The sequence below is a fragment of the Vicia villosa genome, linkage group LG4 (assembly GCF_029867415.1).
Source record: "Vicia villosa cultivar HV-30 ecotype Madison, WI linkage group LG4, Vvil1.0, whole genome shotgun sequence".
NCBI lineage: Eukaryota > Viridiplantae > Streptophyta > Magnoliopsida > Fabales > Fabaceae > Vicia > Vicia villosa.
Genome location: NC_081183.1, coordinates 18,151,110 through 18,171,225, shown reverse-complemented (window position 1 = coordinate 18,171,225; position 20,116 = coordinate 18,151,110). Strand labels below are relative to the sequence as shown.

Below are 20,116 nucleotides of genomic sequence, written 5' to 3'. Positions count from 1 at the left end.
TTCATAAAAATGAAAACATAAAAACTTAAAATAATTTATGTTCTCTATTGAGTGATTGGGGTGTTGAATAAGGATTTTAAAGATAGTTTTTCGTTTTTAAAAATAATTTATGAAATTTAAAATACTAGCCAAGATTTTATCAATTTTAAAATTATAGAATTTAAAATGGTTTTATAAATTTATGAGATTTTAAATGAGTCAAATTTTGTAAAACAATCAAATAATACAATATTTTTAACATTATATCTTTAGCACATCTCTTTTTTTATTTTTTTATTTTTATGTTACAACATACAAAATCTACAGAGAGAGATGAAATTGGCATTAACAACATGGAGCATGGAGCATTGAACTCTTTATATACAACAAGTTACAAATAATTGGAAAAATTAAAACACAAGACTGAAAGTTACCGTGGTAACCAGTTACCGCATATAGGGTAACCGGTTACACCATAACCAAATTATCCTTTGTGGCCTCTTTTCAATAGGGTAACCGGTTAACCCATATTTGGTAACCGATTACACCAACTAAAATGCCAAACCTCAGTTTTTCAACACAATACCTCATTTAAGTTGGTCCAAGTCCAACATGCTCCAGCTCATCTTCAACCTACCTCATTTGTTACCCTCTCGGTCAACAAATCCGCCACTTGGTCCTTGCTTCGACAATTCTCAATCGTAACTTTCCTTCACTCACTAGCTTCCTCAAGTAATGAAACAACATCTCTATGTGTTTTCTCCTTCCGTGTGCAATCGGATTCTTTGCAAGGTTAATTGCGAAAACATTATCAACAAGAAGTGTAATAGCCTCACCCTCATTGCTACCCAATTCCTTCAATTGGTTCATGAGCCACATGGCTTGACATGCACACAACGAAGTCGCAATGTACTCTGCCTCACAAGACGAGAGTGCTACCACTGGTTCCTTTTTCGAACACCAAGATATTGGTGTCTTACCAAACATAAAGATGTATCCAACCGTTGACTTTCTATCATCCTTATCACCACGCAATTTGAATCGGTGAAACCAAGTAAATCGCATTTTTGGCCCGTATCCGATTCCAGAAAAAGAATTCCACAACTAAGAGTTCCTTTGACATATCTAACAATTCTATTGACCACTCCCAAGTGAGACACCTTCAACCTCTGCATGAACCTACTAGCAATACCGATACTAAATACCAAGTCCGGTCGCGTATGGCACAAATACCGCAATGATCAAATCAATCTCCTATATTGAGTTGGATCCACATCTTGCTCATCATCACTCTTGTACAGCTGCAACCTTGCCTCACATGGTGTAATGGTCGCATTGCAATGCTCCATTTCACACATCTTCAAGATTTCAAGTGCATATCTCCTTTGGTGCATGAGCAGTCCCGTTTTTTACTTTTGGAACTTTATGCCAAGGAAATATGTTATGATCCCAAGGTCCGTCATCTCGAACTCATTCATAAGTTTACTATTGAACCTTGAGATATTCTTCTCACAACTTCCGGTAATCAAAAGATCATCTACATACAAGCAAAGGATGATCACACCATTATTTGCATCCGATCTCACATAAATACCACGTTCAGACACACACACCGCTTGAAACCAATATCAATAAGAAAGCCATCAATGGCAAGCTCTTGGAGCTTGTATCAAACCATACAATGCTTTATGAAATTCGTAGTACCTCATCTCTTGATTCTTCACTACGAATCCGGGGGGGGCTGCTCTACATAAACCTCTTTATCAAGCGGACCGTTCAAAAACGCATATTTGACGTCCATTTGATAAATCCCCGATTGTTATTTCTAGCAATATCAACAACTAATCGGATGGTATCAATCCTATCCGTAGGTGCAAACACTTCCTCAAAGTCTATACCTTTAAGTTGCAAAAATCCCTTCGCTATCAATCGAGCCTTATACTTGATTATCTTGCCTTTGGGATTTGCCTTCACTTTATAGACCCAATGCACACCAATTGGCTTATTTCCAAGAAGTAGATCAACTAAATCTCACGTGCCATTTTTTTCAATAGATTCTAGCTCCTCCTTCATTGCATAAATCCACTTTGGATCGCTTAGAGCCTCCTTCGTATTCACCGGTTTAGATTCAGCCATAAGCGCAAAGTGAACGAAATCTCCCTCATTATTGATTTTATTATCTTGGAATCTCTCGCATTCTTGGAGTCTTAAAGGAAACAACCTATTCCTTGCTGATCTTCTAAGATTTTATTCATTTCAGACCCCATTCTGTGGCTGCACGGCGGTTTGGGAACTGACAGGACCATCAAAATAATGCTGCTGGAGGTTCTGTTCGGCTGGTAACTGATTACGCAAGAGCGAACTGGCTGGGTGTACCCCGTTACACCCTATTCTACAGACCTAGAAAACCGTTTCTTCTACTGGTAACCAGTTACATCATATTACACTGCCTGATGGTAACTAGTTACACTGGGACTGACAACACCAATTTCTTCAAAAATAACGTCCCGACTTATCGCAATCCTCCGATTACTTGCGTCAATCGGTTTGTATCCACCTGTTGAATGATATCTAACAAAAATCATCTCCTCTTCCTTGTCATCCAACTTCTTTCTAAGTTGATGTGACACATGTCGATACGCTACTGAACCAAAAACTCTCAAATGTCTTAGATTCAGTTTGAATCTGAACCATATATCTTCCTGTGTAAGCTTCTCAAGCTTCTTGGTAGGACATCTATTTAACAAATAGGTGGGTGTACTTCTCCCCATAGCTCATTCGGCAAATTTTTACCACTCAACATGCTTTGAACCATGTTTATAATCGAGCGATTTTTCCTCTCAGCAATACCATTTTGCTGTGGCGTATAGGGTGGCACAATTTCACGCATTATACCCTCATCATCACAATATTTCCCAAACACATTAGAGGTATACTCACCTCCACCATCCGTTTTAAGAATCTTCATCTTGTGATCGCAATGCTTGTCCACCATGGACTTAAACTTCTTGAACACATCAAACACCTCATCCTTCCTCTTTATAGGGTAAGTCCATAGCTTTCTACTATAATCAAAGATAAACGTGACAAAATAGATATTGCCACCAAATGTGTCAACTTGCATCAGTCCACAAACATCGGAATACCCCACCTCAAGGTGAGTTTTGGTCCTATGACTCGCATCCTTGCTAAAAATCCCCTTGTGTTGCTTTTCCTTCACATATTCTTTACACAACTCAGCTGGAAAGTTAATATGTGGCAGCTCGGTAACCATATCATTTTGTTGCAACGCTTTAAGATCACAAAAATTCAAATGCCCAAGACGGTAGTGCCATTACCACTCCTCTTGACTTGCCATTGTAGCTAAGAACCTATGCTCCAACACTTTCAACCCCACTTTGAAATTCCTATTGGCAGCCATAGGAGCCTTAAGAATCAACACTCATCTAGCATCCATAACACGCAAAAAAAATTCTTCCAAGCGTATTTTGTAACCCCTCTCAAGAAATTGGCCAATAATCAAGAGGTTACACTTAATACCCGGAATATACAACACATCTTTGATCATATAATGTCCACCATTCTTCTTCTCGAACAAGACATCGCTAACACCTTCGGCCGCAAGAGTGGAATCATCCACGAATTTAACTTTACTTTTTGCGAATTGATTGATTTGCACAAACCAATTCTTTCTACCCGTCATATTCGATGAACAACCGGAGTCCAAGTTCCTTTCACCGCTGATTTGAAATCCATCTCGTACCGAGATCATTACGTTTTGTTCCGAATGTGTTTCATCCCCGTTTTTTAAACTGTTGCAGTTGTTGTCCTGCAACTTGCAATTGTTGTCCAGCAAGTCCTTACTGCCATGAAAATCCTCGGTAATCATTACTAAGAGCGTATTTTCATCATCTACCTCTTGTCTAACAACCTTAGCTTCATCCCTTTGGGAATCCCTCTGTTTTGCACCACATTCTTTTGAGCAATGTCTAATTTTTTTACATTTCCAACACTAAACTTTACTTTTATCCCTTGGTTTTCTGCCTCTCATGTTGCCTCGATCACCATATCTATTGGAGTTGCTGCTCTCACCTTTTTTCCCTATCGAAACCTTCAAATTTTATGGATCTCCTTCGCCCAAATTCTGAGAATTTTGCTTCCCTTTCGAAACCCATTTTCCTTTCAATCTTTTACTCTTCTCGTTGAAATGAGCTTGCAAAGCTTTCCGCCTTTTCCTTATTGTTTCCTCTCTCGTCCATTCTTTGTTCATGCGCCTCGAGTGAACTCTGAGTCTCATCCTTGCTAATCATCGCAAGATCCTTCAATTCTTCTATATCCACTACAATATTGTCGAATCTTGACGTTAAAGAACGCAAAATCTTCGACACAACATTCTGCTATAAAATTGTTTCTCCTCCTGCCTTAGTTTGATTCATAAAACACATAATACGCGACACATAATCATTGATCGTTTCCTTCTCTTCCATTTGTGTTAGCTCGAATTTCCTTTTGTGAGTTTGTAACCTCACCACCTTAGCCTTAACAGCCCTAACATAAGCTTTCTCCAAAATCTCTCAAGCTTGCTTTGCTGAGTTGCATTCTTCGACCTTTTCGAAGTTATCTCTATCAACACAAGAATGAATCAAAAAGAGTGCCTTGTAATCTTTCTTCCTTTCTTCCTTGAATGTAGCCTGATGTGGAGTTGTAGCTTCAGCCCCAAGTGGTGTAACTCTATTGTTGACGATCTCGAGAACTTTTTGATACCGAAACAAAACTTTCATTTGTTTGGACCACTTGTTATAATTATTCGAATCAAGAATCGGTAGGTTGGTGGGAATTCGATCGTGGAAATTCTTTCGCATATGTCCAATAGGGTAACCGGTTCCCCCATATCCGGTAACCGGTTACACCAATTGAAATGTCAAAAATTAGTTTTTCAACATTTTATTTGTTAAAATTTAAATTATTTTAACAAAATTCATATTTAAAATTATATCATATCTTATTATTATGTCAATATAAATATTAGAAATATCAGTAATGGATGAAGATATTATCAAATCATTTTGAATATTTTTAAGGAATATTACCTTTATATCCATAAATATTCATTGTTAAAATCTTGATCACATTTTTAAAAACGTACATGTTAAGACTTATGGTTGAGTATAACTCATCATATTCTTATTTGTCTTTATCACTACTAGAGGTTATAGACATTAGTGATATATTTTCCCCTTCGTTATCCTTTTCTTCTTCGAAGTCATCCTATGTTTTCATGAGACCCTTTTTCTTTCTTCTTTTGGGTTTTCACTTTTGGGTTTCTCCTTTTGAAGTTTTGGACAATCATTATTGAAGTGTCTAGACTTGCTTCAACCATAGAAGACATTAAAGTCATCTTTGTTTCAACCATAGCATTTCCCTTTGGGGAACTATTTCCTTATCTACAGGTGTTGGATCCTTTTGGTGAGAAACTGTAGCTCCTCATAATTTGGTCCTTCCACATTTTCATTATCTGAGGTATCATCAATTAACACCACTTTATCATTTTTGAGTTCTTTGTCTTTGACGAATTTATCCTTTGACTTTAGGGAAATTAATTTGATCTTCTTGAAAGGTTCACATGCATCTAGCTCGAGCTCATGACTCTTCAGAGAGCTTGTGAGTTGTTCTAGTGCCAACTTATTGATATAGTTGGCCTATTGATTAGAAATGACATTAGGTCTCTATATGGTAGGCAAACTTCTGATAATCTACTTTACATGATCTACACTAGTGCAACTCTTATCTAACACCAGGGGCCTAAAAATTAGAGTTTGAAACCTTGAGAACATGGTTTCATTGTCTTCATCATCCTTCATCTTGAATTAATCGCATTGTTGAATCGAAATCCTAGCTTTAGTTTATTTGATTTGTTGGTCTCTTTTGTAACACCCCTCTAATAACCCGCGGCAATTAAACAAATATTAATCAGAGTAACATGTAAAGAGGTGCCACAATTCATAAATAAAGAAAACACACGTTCGACATATGTCATGCATTCACTGAAAACATCTGAATTATAACCCATTAGATAAAAATCATGTTTACACAGCATAATTGAATCATCAAGTCAACATTACATCATTAATGTATCAGACTTCAAACAAAATAAACAAATAGAGTTATAATCGAAACTCAAAACATCGTGTTCCCAGTGTTACATCTATCAGAGCATGACACCGACACAATAACTAAACCGACTTATGAGCTAATCCTCACCAAGTCACGCCGCTATCCTCAATCTGAAAATGACAACAAGTAAGGGTGAGTCTCATCGCAGTTAACCAATGTTATTGCATCATAAATAATAACATATCATAGTTATATCATTCACCCAATCGTTTCATATTCAAACACATCATCATCACACATCCACAGACATCGAGTCATCACATAACATATATTAATCATGTTATAAAACAAACCATGCATATGTATGAAACTGACACTATGCATGTGGTACCAACATCATCAATGGGAAAACCCACCGACCGATCTATCATCATCCAGATACGGCCCTGCCAGCACAGATTCCACACAATGGAAATCTTGCCCTTCACTGCATCCCCTCATCATTAGGATACAGCCCTCGTCAAATGATTATGAATGCATGCAAACATATATACAACATACTATCATCATCATCATACTATGAGTAGCATCATCTATACTCATTCATCATCATGATTCATCATCATCATCATCATCATTAACAAGTACATTCAATATATATATATATATATATATATATATATATATATATATATATATATATATATATATATAATTGCACCATTCAACAAAATCATATAACAATAAATCATACAGATACATCAGTTCGAAAGTTACACGCCATTAAACTTTCAAAATTCACAAAACAGTAAAATCTGCCTGTCACGCTGACCATACGCGTACCATACGCGTACCAACAGGGGTCAAAATCCACACAACACACACCATACGCGTATCATACGCGTATGAACAGATCCATATTTCCATACAAAACACATGCATACGCGTACTAGCCTGCCATACGCGTACCATACGCGTATGAGCAGAAGGTGCAACCTGATGCACACTTGGGGAGCGTATCATACGCGTATCATCCCCTCCATACGCGTACCATTCATCTTCATCGCGAATCCATCTGTACAGCCTGCGATTTGAGTCTAAGAACCAGAAATTTCACATTCTAACATCACAGAATTCACCCAACAATCACAGTTTATAATTCTACAATCAATTCTACCCATCATAACCTAAATCTATCCAGTTTAAGGGATTAACAGTCACAATTTCAATCCAATATATGAACACAAACAGCAGAATATAGAATCCATTGATCCAAACAATACTCCTAATCTACATCATTACCCATAATACGATAATAGAGATTAAATGGAGAGTCCCCCCTTACCTTAGACAATTTCTTGATCTTTGGTCTCTCCCTCTTCAGTTCTCCTTCACTTCTTCGTGTTCCAACTTTTTTGTTCTTTCACGTTCTTTCTTTTCCACAATTCCTTATTATTTTATGAAAAATAATAATATTAAGATCAGTAAAAGCTTTACTATATCACACCCCTTCTTTACTATTTCCTCACAATGGCCCAATGCCATAAACCATTATTTCCATTATTTTTCACAAAATCCTTAATAATTCTAATTATTAATTCAATCTTCCAATTAAATTAATATTAAATTTATACGGGTGTTACATCTTTCATAAGTGTTGACTAGATAATCGTAAATACTCTTGACAGTAATTTGATCAGGAATTTTAAAACCTTGAAAGAGATAGTGTTCACCATGATGGTTTGTGTTTTATAACGGAGTTTATGTTTTTTTTCTTATCCTCAAGTGAGTTCTTTTTTTTCCCTATAACCAACCCTTGCTTATTTATAATTATATTAGACCATCTTCAAGTATGTCCCAAAGATATTTTTCTTGAGACATGAAGAAACTATATAACTTATCCCTCCATCAAGAAAATTGTTCAACATCTTCATTGAATAGAGCTGGCTAAAAAGCTTAATTTTCATCCTTATTTTTCTTAGAGGATCTTTTACTCTTACACAACCATGTGTTTAGATAAAAGATTTGCTCTTTGATGTCAACTAAAGGAAAGACAAGAAATGAAGGGTTTAAATTGTGTTGGTTTTAAATATTTTTTGATATTCTCAAACACATAGTAGAAATGCAGATGAGAGTAAAGAGAATAGGAAAGAAAACCACACAAAATAATTATATTGGCTCACCTTGTTAATTAGAAGCTAATTTAATCCTCTTTTTTGCTATAGAAGCGTTTGACGTTACTTCAAATATCATATTTTAGAACCTCAAGGGGTTGGCTCAGTTGGCAAATGAGCTTTCTCCAAAAAGGGACGGAACCGGCTAGTACCCGGGCTCGATTCCGGCTGGAGTAAAAAACGCCCTGGGGCCACGGTGCCGTCGCCTTCGAGCCCGGGTCCGGATTAGTCACGTGGGGCCCCTTTCCCCCGCGGATACCGGTCGGTTAACACCAAAAAAAAAAATCATATTTTAAATTCAAGTGGAGGATTATTGAAACAATTAATATATTAAAACTTTTAATGACAATGCATTAATGTTGGAATATTTTTCAAAGCAAGGATGCGTTTGACTCGTAAAATCGAAAGTAATGTACAAACAGTACAATACAAACTTTCACTACTAGAAATTTGGCCCACGGCCACGCTAAAATTGTCCACAGCTCAGAAACTGTGGCCACATATATGATTTAGCCATGATTATCAAAGCGTAGACGTATGTTATAGAAATATTGAATCCGGAGTGTAAAACTGTGGCCTGTATAACGGTAGATATTTTAAGCCGCAACTAAGAAACCGAGGCCTATAATTTTCAGTTCAAACTGTGGCCAAAACCCCAAAAAAAACCCCTCCAAAAGTTCCCTCCTTATTTTTTAGTTTCCCTCTATATCTTTTAATATTTTCTTTTCTATTTTTTTTAATTAAAAAAAAGAAAAAAAATGAAAGAACACGAACAAAAACTCCATCTCCCAAAGCCATATGAACAAAAAACACGCACACTCTGAAAACTCCATCTCCCAAAACTATTTCGCTTCGCCGCTCCACCGCTCCGCCGCTGCTGCCACCTCCATCGCTTACAGGTTAGTTTCTTCATCTTCATCTCTGCTTTCATCTCTGCTTCACCTTCATCTCACGAACCCTAACCCTCTTCATCTCACGAACCCTAACTCTCTTCATCTCACGAATCCTAACTCTCTTCATCTCACGAACCCTAACTCTCTTCATGTCACGATTCTCTGTTCGTGTTCCTCATCTTCTCTATCGTCTCCTCTGATTTTGTTTGGACCTAATATATATTTTGTTTTGCAGTTGAGGTACCAAAGCTTCTGGAGGCTTCCTCTATTCATCTGCGTTCGATTATCTGGGTACGATTCTCTTCTCTGTTCGTGTTCCTCATCTTCCCTCGTCTCCTTTGATTTTTTTGACCTAATATATATTTTGTTTTGCATGTGAGGTACCAAAGCTTCTGGAGGCTAATACGGTAGGGTTTCTTTTTGACCTAATCTATGTTTAAACAAATTCTACTACTGATGTTTGGATAGTGTGATTTGATGCATGTTTTGTTTTGACCTAATCTACTGAGGGCTTCATTTTGACCTAATCTCTGCATTGTTATATCTGTTGTTGTTATTTATGTTAGATTTTGTTATGGTGATTTGAAACTGAGAGAGGCACTGAGTTTATGTTAGATTTTGTTATGGTGATTTAGGTTAGATTTTGTTAGGGTTGAAAACTGATCTGGATTTTAGGTTGAGAAAGTATGTTAGATTCAAGTTATAACTGCTATTTCCGTTATTTGACTGTTAGTATTGTTAAATCTAAAATTGATTTTCTGTTTGGGACGAAATCAGAATGCTAGTTATGCTTAATATCATGAATTGAATTGAATTTCTTGTGATTATTAGAAGAAATTCTTGTTATTATGATATGTGTATGTGTATGATAATTTATGAATTTTACTCTGAAACTCTATTATGCTGCAATATACTATAGATTATTCATTTGAAGGAAGTTTGTAATTATGTATTTTTTGTTTGTTTGTTTAGGGGAGGAATATTCTTGAAACAGATCATCCAGAAGGTCCTTTTGGCACTAAGGTCAGTGTTCTAACTTGTTTCTGAGCTCACTTAGATTTGTGTTTGCTGCTGCTTTCCTCTGTGTTGGATTAGATCTTGCTAGAGTTGATTTTGACATGTACTTTGTAGCGGAATGATTTGTGTTTGATGACCTTTAAGTAGAAAAGTGATTTTTTGGCAAAACTAATCTTGCTAGAATGATATAACTGATTCTTGGCTTGGGATTTGGGACTAACTAGTAACTACTTTCAATCCACAATACATATATAACTTTAGGATTCAATGTTAAAACTGATTGTATGTTTTAGTGACTTGATTTGATGAACTGATGTGCCACTACTATTGTGGCTGCTGTTCATGCTACTACTTAGTAGTTTGTTTCTTAAATTTTCTTGCATCAACTTATATTGGGTCCTATTAATGTTTGTGCATCTCGTAAGGAAGTGTTGCTTATGTTGTAATTAGTTGTTGTTTTTATTTGGCGTAGAATAATTCAATTATTGAAATGTCTACTTTAAGTTTCGGTATCTGATATATATATATAGTCTGTGCTATTGTATGTACACTTCTTGCTCTTAAGTAGCCATTCAGTTTACATACTTTAAGTTTCTATCAGTATGTAAACTAAAAATCATGAAGCTGTGGAAGTTTCTTATGCATATTTAGTAAATGTAGCAGAAAGAGAAAGAAAATATTATAAAAAACATGAAATCCTCCTTCTGGTATTTGTGTGTAACTGCTACTGAAGGTTACTTAAAAGGCAGCATTTGTTTGTTTCAAACACAGGGCTATTGATTTTATAAATCTATTATGAATTTGTGTGACTCTGTTATGAATTTTATAAATCTAATTTTGTGTATTATTAAGTTGCATAGCATAGCTGCAGTGTGGTTATTGATTTCTTTTTGTTATTGATACAGCTCAATTTCCTCAAAGGAGACGAAGGAAAGCGACAACTGCATTTTATTTGTGTGTGACTCCATTTCTCTGTTTTAAGGTAACAATTTGTGTTCTTTTAGGCTTCACCATATAAATTTTAATACGTGGTAGTATATCTCATGGAATGTTTTGATTCATATGTATATGATTATATAATTTCGTTGCCGTCTAAAAATGAATTTTATAAATCAGTAATCATGTTAGTGCTTTTCTTACCTAATTAGTTGTATATTAGGTATATAATGTATATACAATAATTCTTGCAAAGATTCTGTCCCAGTAATTCCATTTATATACAATAATTCTGTCCCAGTAATTTTTTGGTTGCTCAGCACATGTTTTGGTACTGTTAGTGCATTTTTTTATATGAATTCAGTTTTGAATGTGTTATGTGTTTTGAATGTGTTATGTGTTGTGTTTCAAATATATAGATTATCAAGCGATGGACAAAGAGTGGACTAAATTACCGTGGTTTAGTCAAGAGTACATCAACGGTGTTACTCGATTTTTAGACTTTGCCTTCACTAAAGGAAGTCCTCAAGGAGGTGAACTTCTATGCCCTTGTGCTAAGTGTAAAAATATATATTGGAAAACCAGGGATATTATTAGGGATCACCTAATAGCCAAAGGTTTTCTAGACGGTTATGACGTTTGGGTGCACCATGGGGAGAAACTACAAAGGTCTATGGAAATTGGTGATGGGATGGAAGATCAAGATGGATCACATGATGACATTCCTGGCTTATTGCATGACATATATGGAGATAGGGCAGAAGCACACGGAGTTGATGAAGGTCCCAATGACGAGGCTAGAACGTTTTACAGTTTGATTAAAGAGGCGGAACAAGAACTGTACCCTGGATGCAAAGACTTCTCTTCGTTATCATTCACGATTCGACTCTACTTGTTGAAATGTCTCCACGGCTGGAGCAATACGTCATTCACTGCCCTATTAGAATTATTGAAAGAAGCAATGCCTGATTTGAACATTCCGGAATCATTTTACAAGACAAAAGCCATGATAAGTGGTTTAGGCCTTGATTATAAGAAGATAGATGCATGCCCAAATGATTGCATGCTATTTTGGAAGGAGCATGAAAAGGACAATTCTTGCACTATTTGTGAAGCTTCACGGTGGAAACAAAATGCTGCAACTGAAGGATGCGAGTCTGAGCAACCCAAAAATGACTGTAGAGTTCCTGCAAAAGTTTTGAGGCACTTTCTGTTGATTCCTAGACTACAAAGGTTGTTCATGTGTTCAAAGACAGCTGAGTCAATGAGATGGCATGAAGAAGAGCGCTCAAAGGATGGAAAATTGAGGCATCCTGCTGACGGTAAAGCGTGGAAGGACTTTGATGAGCTCCATCCAGATTTTTCTAGTGAGTCCCGCAATGTAAGACTTGGCTTAACGAGTGATGGGTTTAATCCATTTAGGACCATGAGCTTATCTCATAGTACATGGCCTGTCTTGATGATGGTATACAACACACCACCTTGGCTGTCCATGAAACCTGAATATACAATGTTGTCATTGTTGATTCCTGGACCAAAATCTCCAGGCAATGATATTGATGTTTACCTCCAACCACTGATAGAGGAGCTAAAGGAGTTATGGGAATCCGGCATAGAGACATATGATTCTTCAATGAATCAAAATTTTCAAATGCGTGCAGCTCTTCTGTGGACAATTAGTGACTACCCTGCTTATGCTATGTTGTCGGGATGGAGCACCAAAGGAAAATTGGCGTGTGCTTGTTGTAAATCTAACACCAATTCGTTATACCTCAAACACAGTCATAAGATGTGTTATATGGACCACCGTACCTTTTTACCAAGAACTCATTCTTGGAGAGACGATGTCAAATCATTTAACGGAGAAGAAGAACATAGAACTGCACCATCCATGTTAAACGGGGCTGAAATTCTTGAACTCTTAAAAGATTTCAATAATGAATTTGGGAAGAAAAAGAAGAAAGTTGATGGCCCGTGGAAGAAGAGGTCAATTTTTTTTGAGTTGCCTTACTGGGCTCAAAATACATTGCGCCATAACTTAGATGTAATGCACATTGAAAAAAACATATTTGATAGTATTGTTGGAACTCTTTTGGACATCATGGGGAAGACAAAAGATCATATTAAAGCCCGTTATGATTTGCAAGAAATGGGAATTAGAGAAAAACTTCATCCAAGGGAGATTGGTGGAGGACGTTCAGAGTTTGCAAAAGCGTGTTTCTCAATGACTCCGCACGAGAAGTCAATTTTTTGTGGAGTTATAAAGGCCGCCAAGTTACCAGATGGGACTGCATCAAATATTTCAAAATGTGTACAAGTTAGTGACAAAAAAATATCTGGTTACAAGAGCCATGATGCGCATTTCATGTTACACTATTTGTTGCAAATCGCAATAAGAAGCACAATGCCCAAGGAGGTGGCAACCCCACTAATTCGTCTTGGTTCCTTTTTCCGCTCTCTATGTCAGAAAGTTATACAAGTGGAAGATTTAGATTACCTAGAAAATGAGATTGCAGAGATACTTTGTCAGTTGGAGATGATATTTCCTCCAAGTTTCTTTGACATAATGGTTCACTTGCCTATTCACCTTGTAAATGAAGTTAGATTGGGTGGTCCTGTTCAATTTCGATGGATGTATCCCACCGAAAGATACTTGTGTAAACTTAAGAACTATGTCCGCAGTAGAGCTTATCCTGAAGGTTCTATTGCCAAGGGGTATCTGGCTGAAGAAGCTATAACATTTTGCTCAAGGTATTTGCATAGCAATGTAGATACAAGGTTTAATAGGAAGAGTCGGAATTACGATGTTACCGATTCACTTGAAACAGATCCAGATGATTACTTTACAACTGCCGGTCGTCCTTTAGGGGGGGCAGGCAAACCCTTTCATCTTGATGTGAAATCAAAGGATGATGCCCATCGATACATCTTATTCAATTGCAATGAAGTTCAAATTTACATCAGGTAGTACAATAACTATTTGTCCTCCTATGTATTTATCTACTAATCCTAAGATTAGAGATATGTTAACATATAATTTGTTGACTTTTGTAGTGAGCATGATCAAAGTGTTAATTCAAACACTAACAAAAGGAAGTGGACCAAGGCCAAAACTCAAAGTAAAGAATTTAGTGAATGGTTTAAAACTCGTGCCCAGAATGATGATGTGCCATTACAACTTGAAAAACTTTCTAGAGGTCCTAATTTTGTTGCAAAGAGGTATCCAGGTTATGTCATTAATGGATATAGGTTCCATACTAGGAAACGAGATACAAATCGCAAAACTCAAAATTCTGGCGTAACTTTAGTTTCACTAACTTCAAGTTTCGCTAGCTCCAAGGATGGAAATCCTAGGACAGAACCCATCACATATTATGGAACCATTGTTGATATAATTGAGTTATACTACTATGGAAATTTCAACTTTGTATTGTTTAAGTGCAATTGGTTTGAGGTTGAAAAAGACAAATACGGACTTACTTGTGTGTGTTTCAATAAGAAAATTTATCAGAATGATCCATTTGTGCTACCTTCTCAAGTTCATCAATGTTACTATGTCCAAGACCCTTTTGATCCAAACCGGCATTATGCTCTGCAAACAGTTCCACGAGATTTCTTTAACATTGCTGACCCGTCAAACTTACAAGCTGAAAGTGGAGAAAATAGTGATGGTGATGGTGAATTAAATTGGGTTAGGGAAGACATACCTGCAACAATAGCTGAAACACCTTATGAAATGAATGAAGCTGAAAGTGATGGAGAGGATTTTGGTTATGATGATACCCTATTTGATTTCATGGACTAATGTCAATCTATTTCATTTCTGGTGTAATACATTTCTTTTTTATTTTCCATTTGAACTTTTCATGTATTGGTTTTTTGAGCTGTTTTCATTAGGAGAATGACAATATCATTAGAATTTCTGATGTAACTGATTGGATGTGTTGAATCTATTTCATTTCTGTTTTTGTAAATCCACTATGTGTTGAATCTATTTCATTTCTGTTTTTGTAAATCCACTATGTTTTGAATCATATGTAATTTATCTTCATGTCCAGTAATTTGTGAGTTATTGTTAGCCGTTTGAATATTGCAAATTAGTGCTGATTGGTTAAACTTTGTTTCTTTTAATATTTTCCATGTTAACAGAAAATGAAGAAGGTTTCAAACTTGCAAAAGAAGACGGCTGCCGCACAAAAGGGTGAACAAGTTACCGCCAATTTTCGGTTGCCTCTATTTAGATCCAGTGCTGAATTGGCTAAGAAGTATGATATCAAATACGAGATGGTAAATAATAATAACCGTGAAGGAACTAGTAAAGTGGGCATCCGACCTCCTTTTGTGCCTGCATCTAGGGAACTATTCAACTTATCTAAGTTTGAAACTGCTGCTTCAAAGATTGATAGTTCGGCCGATGTGTTTTATCCAACCAAAATGAGGACAAGGCAGACAACTCCCAGAAAAGTAGGGGCTGAATGTACTGATTCAAGGACCATGCAGCAAGTGAATCCCAAAACAGGGCCTGAAATTGCTTCAAGGACCAGGCAGCAACTTGCTAAAAAAACAGGGCCTGAAATTGTTGATTCAAGGACCAGGCAGCAGCAAGGAAATGATAAGCAGAATCCTTCAAGTGCAAGTGCAAAGCAGCCACAAGGAAGTGCAAAGCAGCAACAAGTTTCAAGTGCTAAACAAGTTTCAAGCGCTAAGCAACAAGTTTCAAGTGCTAAGCAACAAGCTTCGAGTGCGAATCAGAAACGTCCTTCAGTTGCGTCTCAGCAACTTCCTTCAAGTGCAAAGCAGAATACTTCAACTGCAAAGCAGCAACCTAAGGAGAAACGGGTGGCTGACACTGCTGATTCAAGGTCAAACCAGAATCGTATGAAAAGGGCAATGATAGAAGTCGATGGAAATTCCGGGACAGGGCAAGGAAGTGGCTTGAAGAAGACAAAACGATGCCCAATGTGTAAATCGACATCCATTGAAGAATTCCTCAAAGAAAATGGGGAAAATAGTGAAGAAGATGAATGTGAGAATCTTGAGGAAGAAGAAAATATGATGGGTGAAGAGGAAAACACTCAGCAAAATGGAAGTAAACAAACTGAAGGTACGTACTAAGCTTCGTGTCATGCATTATTCTTTATTATTCTTTCATTCAAATTTATATCCCATGCTAATTATATTTTATCTAACACAGGGGCAAGTAAGAAAAGGACACGTGGACCAACTAAATGTTTGAAAATCCATGCTAGAAAGAGTGCGGATCGTGAAGAGGTGGTCTTAGACGATGATGGAGAACCTATTGGACCCAATGATCGAACCGTGACAGATTTGAGTTGTTTCCTTGGCACTGTCGCAAGGAATTCAGACTTGTGTCCCTTAGTTTTTACTAACTTCAAAGCTTTGAAGAAAGCAAACAAGGACCGTATATGGGAATTTGTCACTGTAAGTGGGAATTTGTCACTGTGTGAATCTAAACATAAGTTGTGTTCCTTATTTACTTGTCACTAATTTCCTTTTTTGTTGTAGGATAAATTCATTATCCCTGAAAATGGACGTAGAGCGGTTTTCTCTCGCATTAATGATGCTTGGAGGCGTTTCAAGAAAGATCTCAAAAAGAGTTGTTTTTTAAAGTACACTACTATGAGTGAAAGATTGAAGCATCGTCCCCAGACCGTACCTGAAGTTCATATCAAGCAATTGATATCCTATTGGAAGAACAATAACATCCAAGTAAGATAACAATTAGCAATTGATCAATGCTGTCCCTAATATTTAATTCTGTAATTTAACATTTGCTGTCCCTAATTTTGCTGTTTCTGAATGTAGAAAATTAGCAAAATCAATGCTGTGAACAGAGCTAAGCAAAAGTATATGCATCGGATGGGCCCAACAAACTTTGCGAGGATTCGTGCAAAACTGGTAGGGTGTTCATACATCCTTCAATTTACAATTATGTATTGGTTGAGTGATTCATATTTTGATGTGTTTATTATCAACCAATGTAGCGTGCTAAGAAAGAGGACGGAAAGGAAGTTAGCCAGGCAGAGATGTTCATTGAGACTCGACAAAGTCGAAAAGAAAAACAGCCGGATGAGGAAACTTCAAGTGTAATTGTAAGCCAGGCATATTATGCCTTTAATCAACATTTGCCTTTAATCATTTATTTTTATAATGTGAATATTTTCTAATGTGAATATTTTTTAATTAGTCTAAGCTTCAAGAATCAGTTCAGAATTCAACTGAATCTGAGACATTTAACTCCTTGTTTGGGAAAGAAAAATCTGGACGAGTTCGTTGCTATGGAAGAACAATAACACCTACCATGCTTAAAAGAAAAGAAGAAATTCTGGTTATTAAAAGGCAACATAATGATGAAGTGGCTGGCATGAAGAGGGAGATGGATGGTATGAAGGCGCTATTTAAGACAATGATGAAGCAACAAAACCCACATATGAGCGACGACGAGATCTCTAATTTGATGGCAAGTGCTATGGGCTGTTCCATTAGTTCTACTGCTGCTCCTGCTGATCCACATTCGTCTGCATCAACTCATATTCCGCATTGCGAACAGGTATACTCTAAACTACAAAAATTGCAGCATATGGCACTGTTTAGGGAACTGAATTATCAAGTGTTTTCTGAAATTGCATGGTTATCATGGATGAACAAGTGCATAGGGCACTGAATTAGAAATTGTATAGGGCACTTATTTGATGGCAAGTGTTTTCTGAAAGTGTATAGGGCACTGAATTAGAAACTGATCAATTATCAAGAATTAGAAACTGTATAGGGATCACATTAAGAAACTGAATTATCACTGAATTTCTGAAATTGTATGGTTATCATGGATGAACAAGTGCATTTTTTGGAGAATCTATTAAGATCTGTACTTGCTTGTTTAGCAAATCATATCTCTTAACTATATAGAAGTAAAGATAAGAATAGAACTCATATTTAAACTATTACATTTGGCTTAACTAGAATAAAAATGACCAAATGAAATGGAGTAAAAGTGGGTTCTAACTTAGGATATACTTACTGAATTCAAGCCCTTGCGCCTTGATGGACCAACTTGTTTAATTGATTATTTTATTTCAGTTTGTAAGAATTCTATATTTCCATTGATTGATAGAGATAATTCTTAAGTGAGTTCTTCTGTTTTATTTCAGTTTGTAAGAATTCTATATTTCCATTGATTTGATTCTGAAATATGTGTATGAAATAGGGAAACGATTCTGAAATAGGTGTATGCATGATTCTGGTGGTGATGGCCTAAAACTGTCTTTTGATTCATGATTCTCTTTTGATTCGATTCTGAAATAGATGTTATGTTTATTGTAGGGTGGAGAGGAAGCAGATTGTAATGAAGATATGGAAGAAGCTTGTGATGATCATGAAGATGTGGAAGGAGGTTATGCTGAAGATGTTGAAGAAGGTGGTTGTTCAGAAGATGTGGAAGAAGAGCAAGGAGAAGATCAAGAAGAATAGTTGTTTTATGTTATCTAGCCCAGTTTTTAGAACTTTTTTTGGTTATTTTGGGATGACTCCATTTTGAGAGAAACTTGTGGTGGTACAACTTAAATAGTGTAGGGATCATGGATCAACTTAATATGGTTGTTTTGATTTTGAATTTGGGATGAAAAACTTAGTATCCAACTATTATTAGTGGATGAACTACTATTAATGTTAATTTTATTGTTAATTTAATATTGATATATATATATATATATATATATATATATATATATATATATATATATATATATATATATATATATATATTTATACATATATATTTATATATATATATATATAAATATATATAAATATATATAAATATATATAAATATAAATATATATATATATATATATATATATATATAAATATAAATATATATATATATATATTTATGTAATGATACAGAAATAAACCGTGGCAGATAAATGGTTTAGAATGCATAACATGAAATAAACCGTGGCAAATAAATGGTTTAAAATGCATAACATATAACAACGGTTTTAAATAGGTGGTCATAACCAAACCGTGGCTATATCCTGAACCAATACTGTGTCGTAAACGTTAAAATGAAACCGTGGCTTTACCATAAAGCCACAGTTTTTAAGTCATGGCAAGATCAAACCGCGGCCTTAATCAAGCTACCTAAACCGTGGCCTAAAAATGCCACGGTTGTAAAAAAGGCGTGGTCTATACCAAAAAACCGTGGACTTTACTTTAGGCCATGGCCGTATACTCCACAGTTGGATTTCCGTGGCCAAACCGTGGCGTAAGCGTTACGCCACGGTTATTTTGCATATAGCCTCGGTTTTCTGGGCGTGGCAGGAGGCCTTTTTCCTGTAGTGTTTTGACGTTTGACGATGCATTACTATAGAAGCGTTTGACGTTACTTCAAATATCATATTTTAAATTCAAGCGGAGGATTATTGAAACAATTAATATATTAAAACTTTTAATGACAATGTATTAATGTTGGAATATTTTTCAAAGCAAGGATGCGTTTGACTCGTAAAATCCTAAGTAACGTACAAATAGTACAATACAAACTTTTGAAGTATTACACAATTTTTTGTCTTGTGCGGTTAAATGTCCATTATTTTAAGGTGTATCTTAGAATAATGCATATAGTGCAGTAGAATACGGTACATTTTAACTAAATTGTTTTATCCTATAAATTTAATTGTTGATAGTGTGTTAGTACAATTTGTGACAGTGTCACGAAATATCTTTAAGGGAGTGATATAGTGTATGACTAAACAATTCATTTCGTGACATAGATTCATTTTCAAACTTTTTCAAATTTTAAAATATAATAATTAAGAATTTATTTAAATCTTTTTATGCTTTAATTTCCTATCTTATGAGAGTGTAAAACTTGAGTTAATTCCTATTATTTTATTATATTAATGCTACATATGTTTTCCTCTAACCAGTTTTTGAGGTAGTGAGTTTCTATTGGATGCTATTGCGGTTTTTCAACTCTCGTT

General features: G+C 35.9%; 2 protein-coding genes across 2 annotated transcripts; both read left to right on the top strand.

Annotated features, from left to right (window-relative positions):
• The first annotated feature begins 11,543 nt into the window (after nucleotides 1–11,543).
• Nucleotides 11,544–14,918, top strand: LOC131596840 (uncharacterized). Its single transcript, XM_058869577.1, has 3 exons — nucleotides 11,544–13,006; nucleotides 13,190–14,077; nucleotides 14,168–14,918. Exons 1-3 carry the CDS (start codon nucleotides 11,544–11,546, stop codon nucleotides 14,916–14,918), a joined length of 3,102 nt encoding a protein of 1,033 aa, XP_058725560.1.
• A 347-nt stretch (nucleotides 14,919–15,265) lies between these two features.
• LOC131596839 (uncharacterized) lies at nucleotides 15,266–18,601 on the top strand. Its single transcript, XM_058869576.1, has 7 exons — nucleotides 15,266–16,217; nucleotides 16,308–16,555; nucleotides 16,640–16,843; nucleotides 16,940–17,032; nucleotides 17,119–17,226; nucleotides 17,322–17,744; nucleotides 18,455–18,601. Exons 1-7 carry the CDS (start codon nucleotides 15,266–15,268, stop codon nucleotides 18,599–18,601), a joined length of 2,175 nt encoding a protein of 724 aa, XP_058725559.1.
• Nucleotides 18,602–20,116: the final 1,515 nt, after the last annotated feature.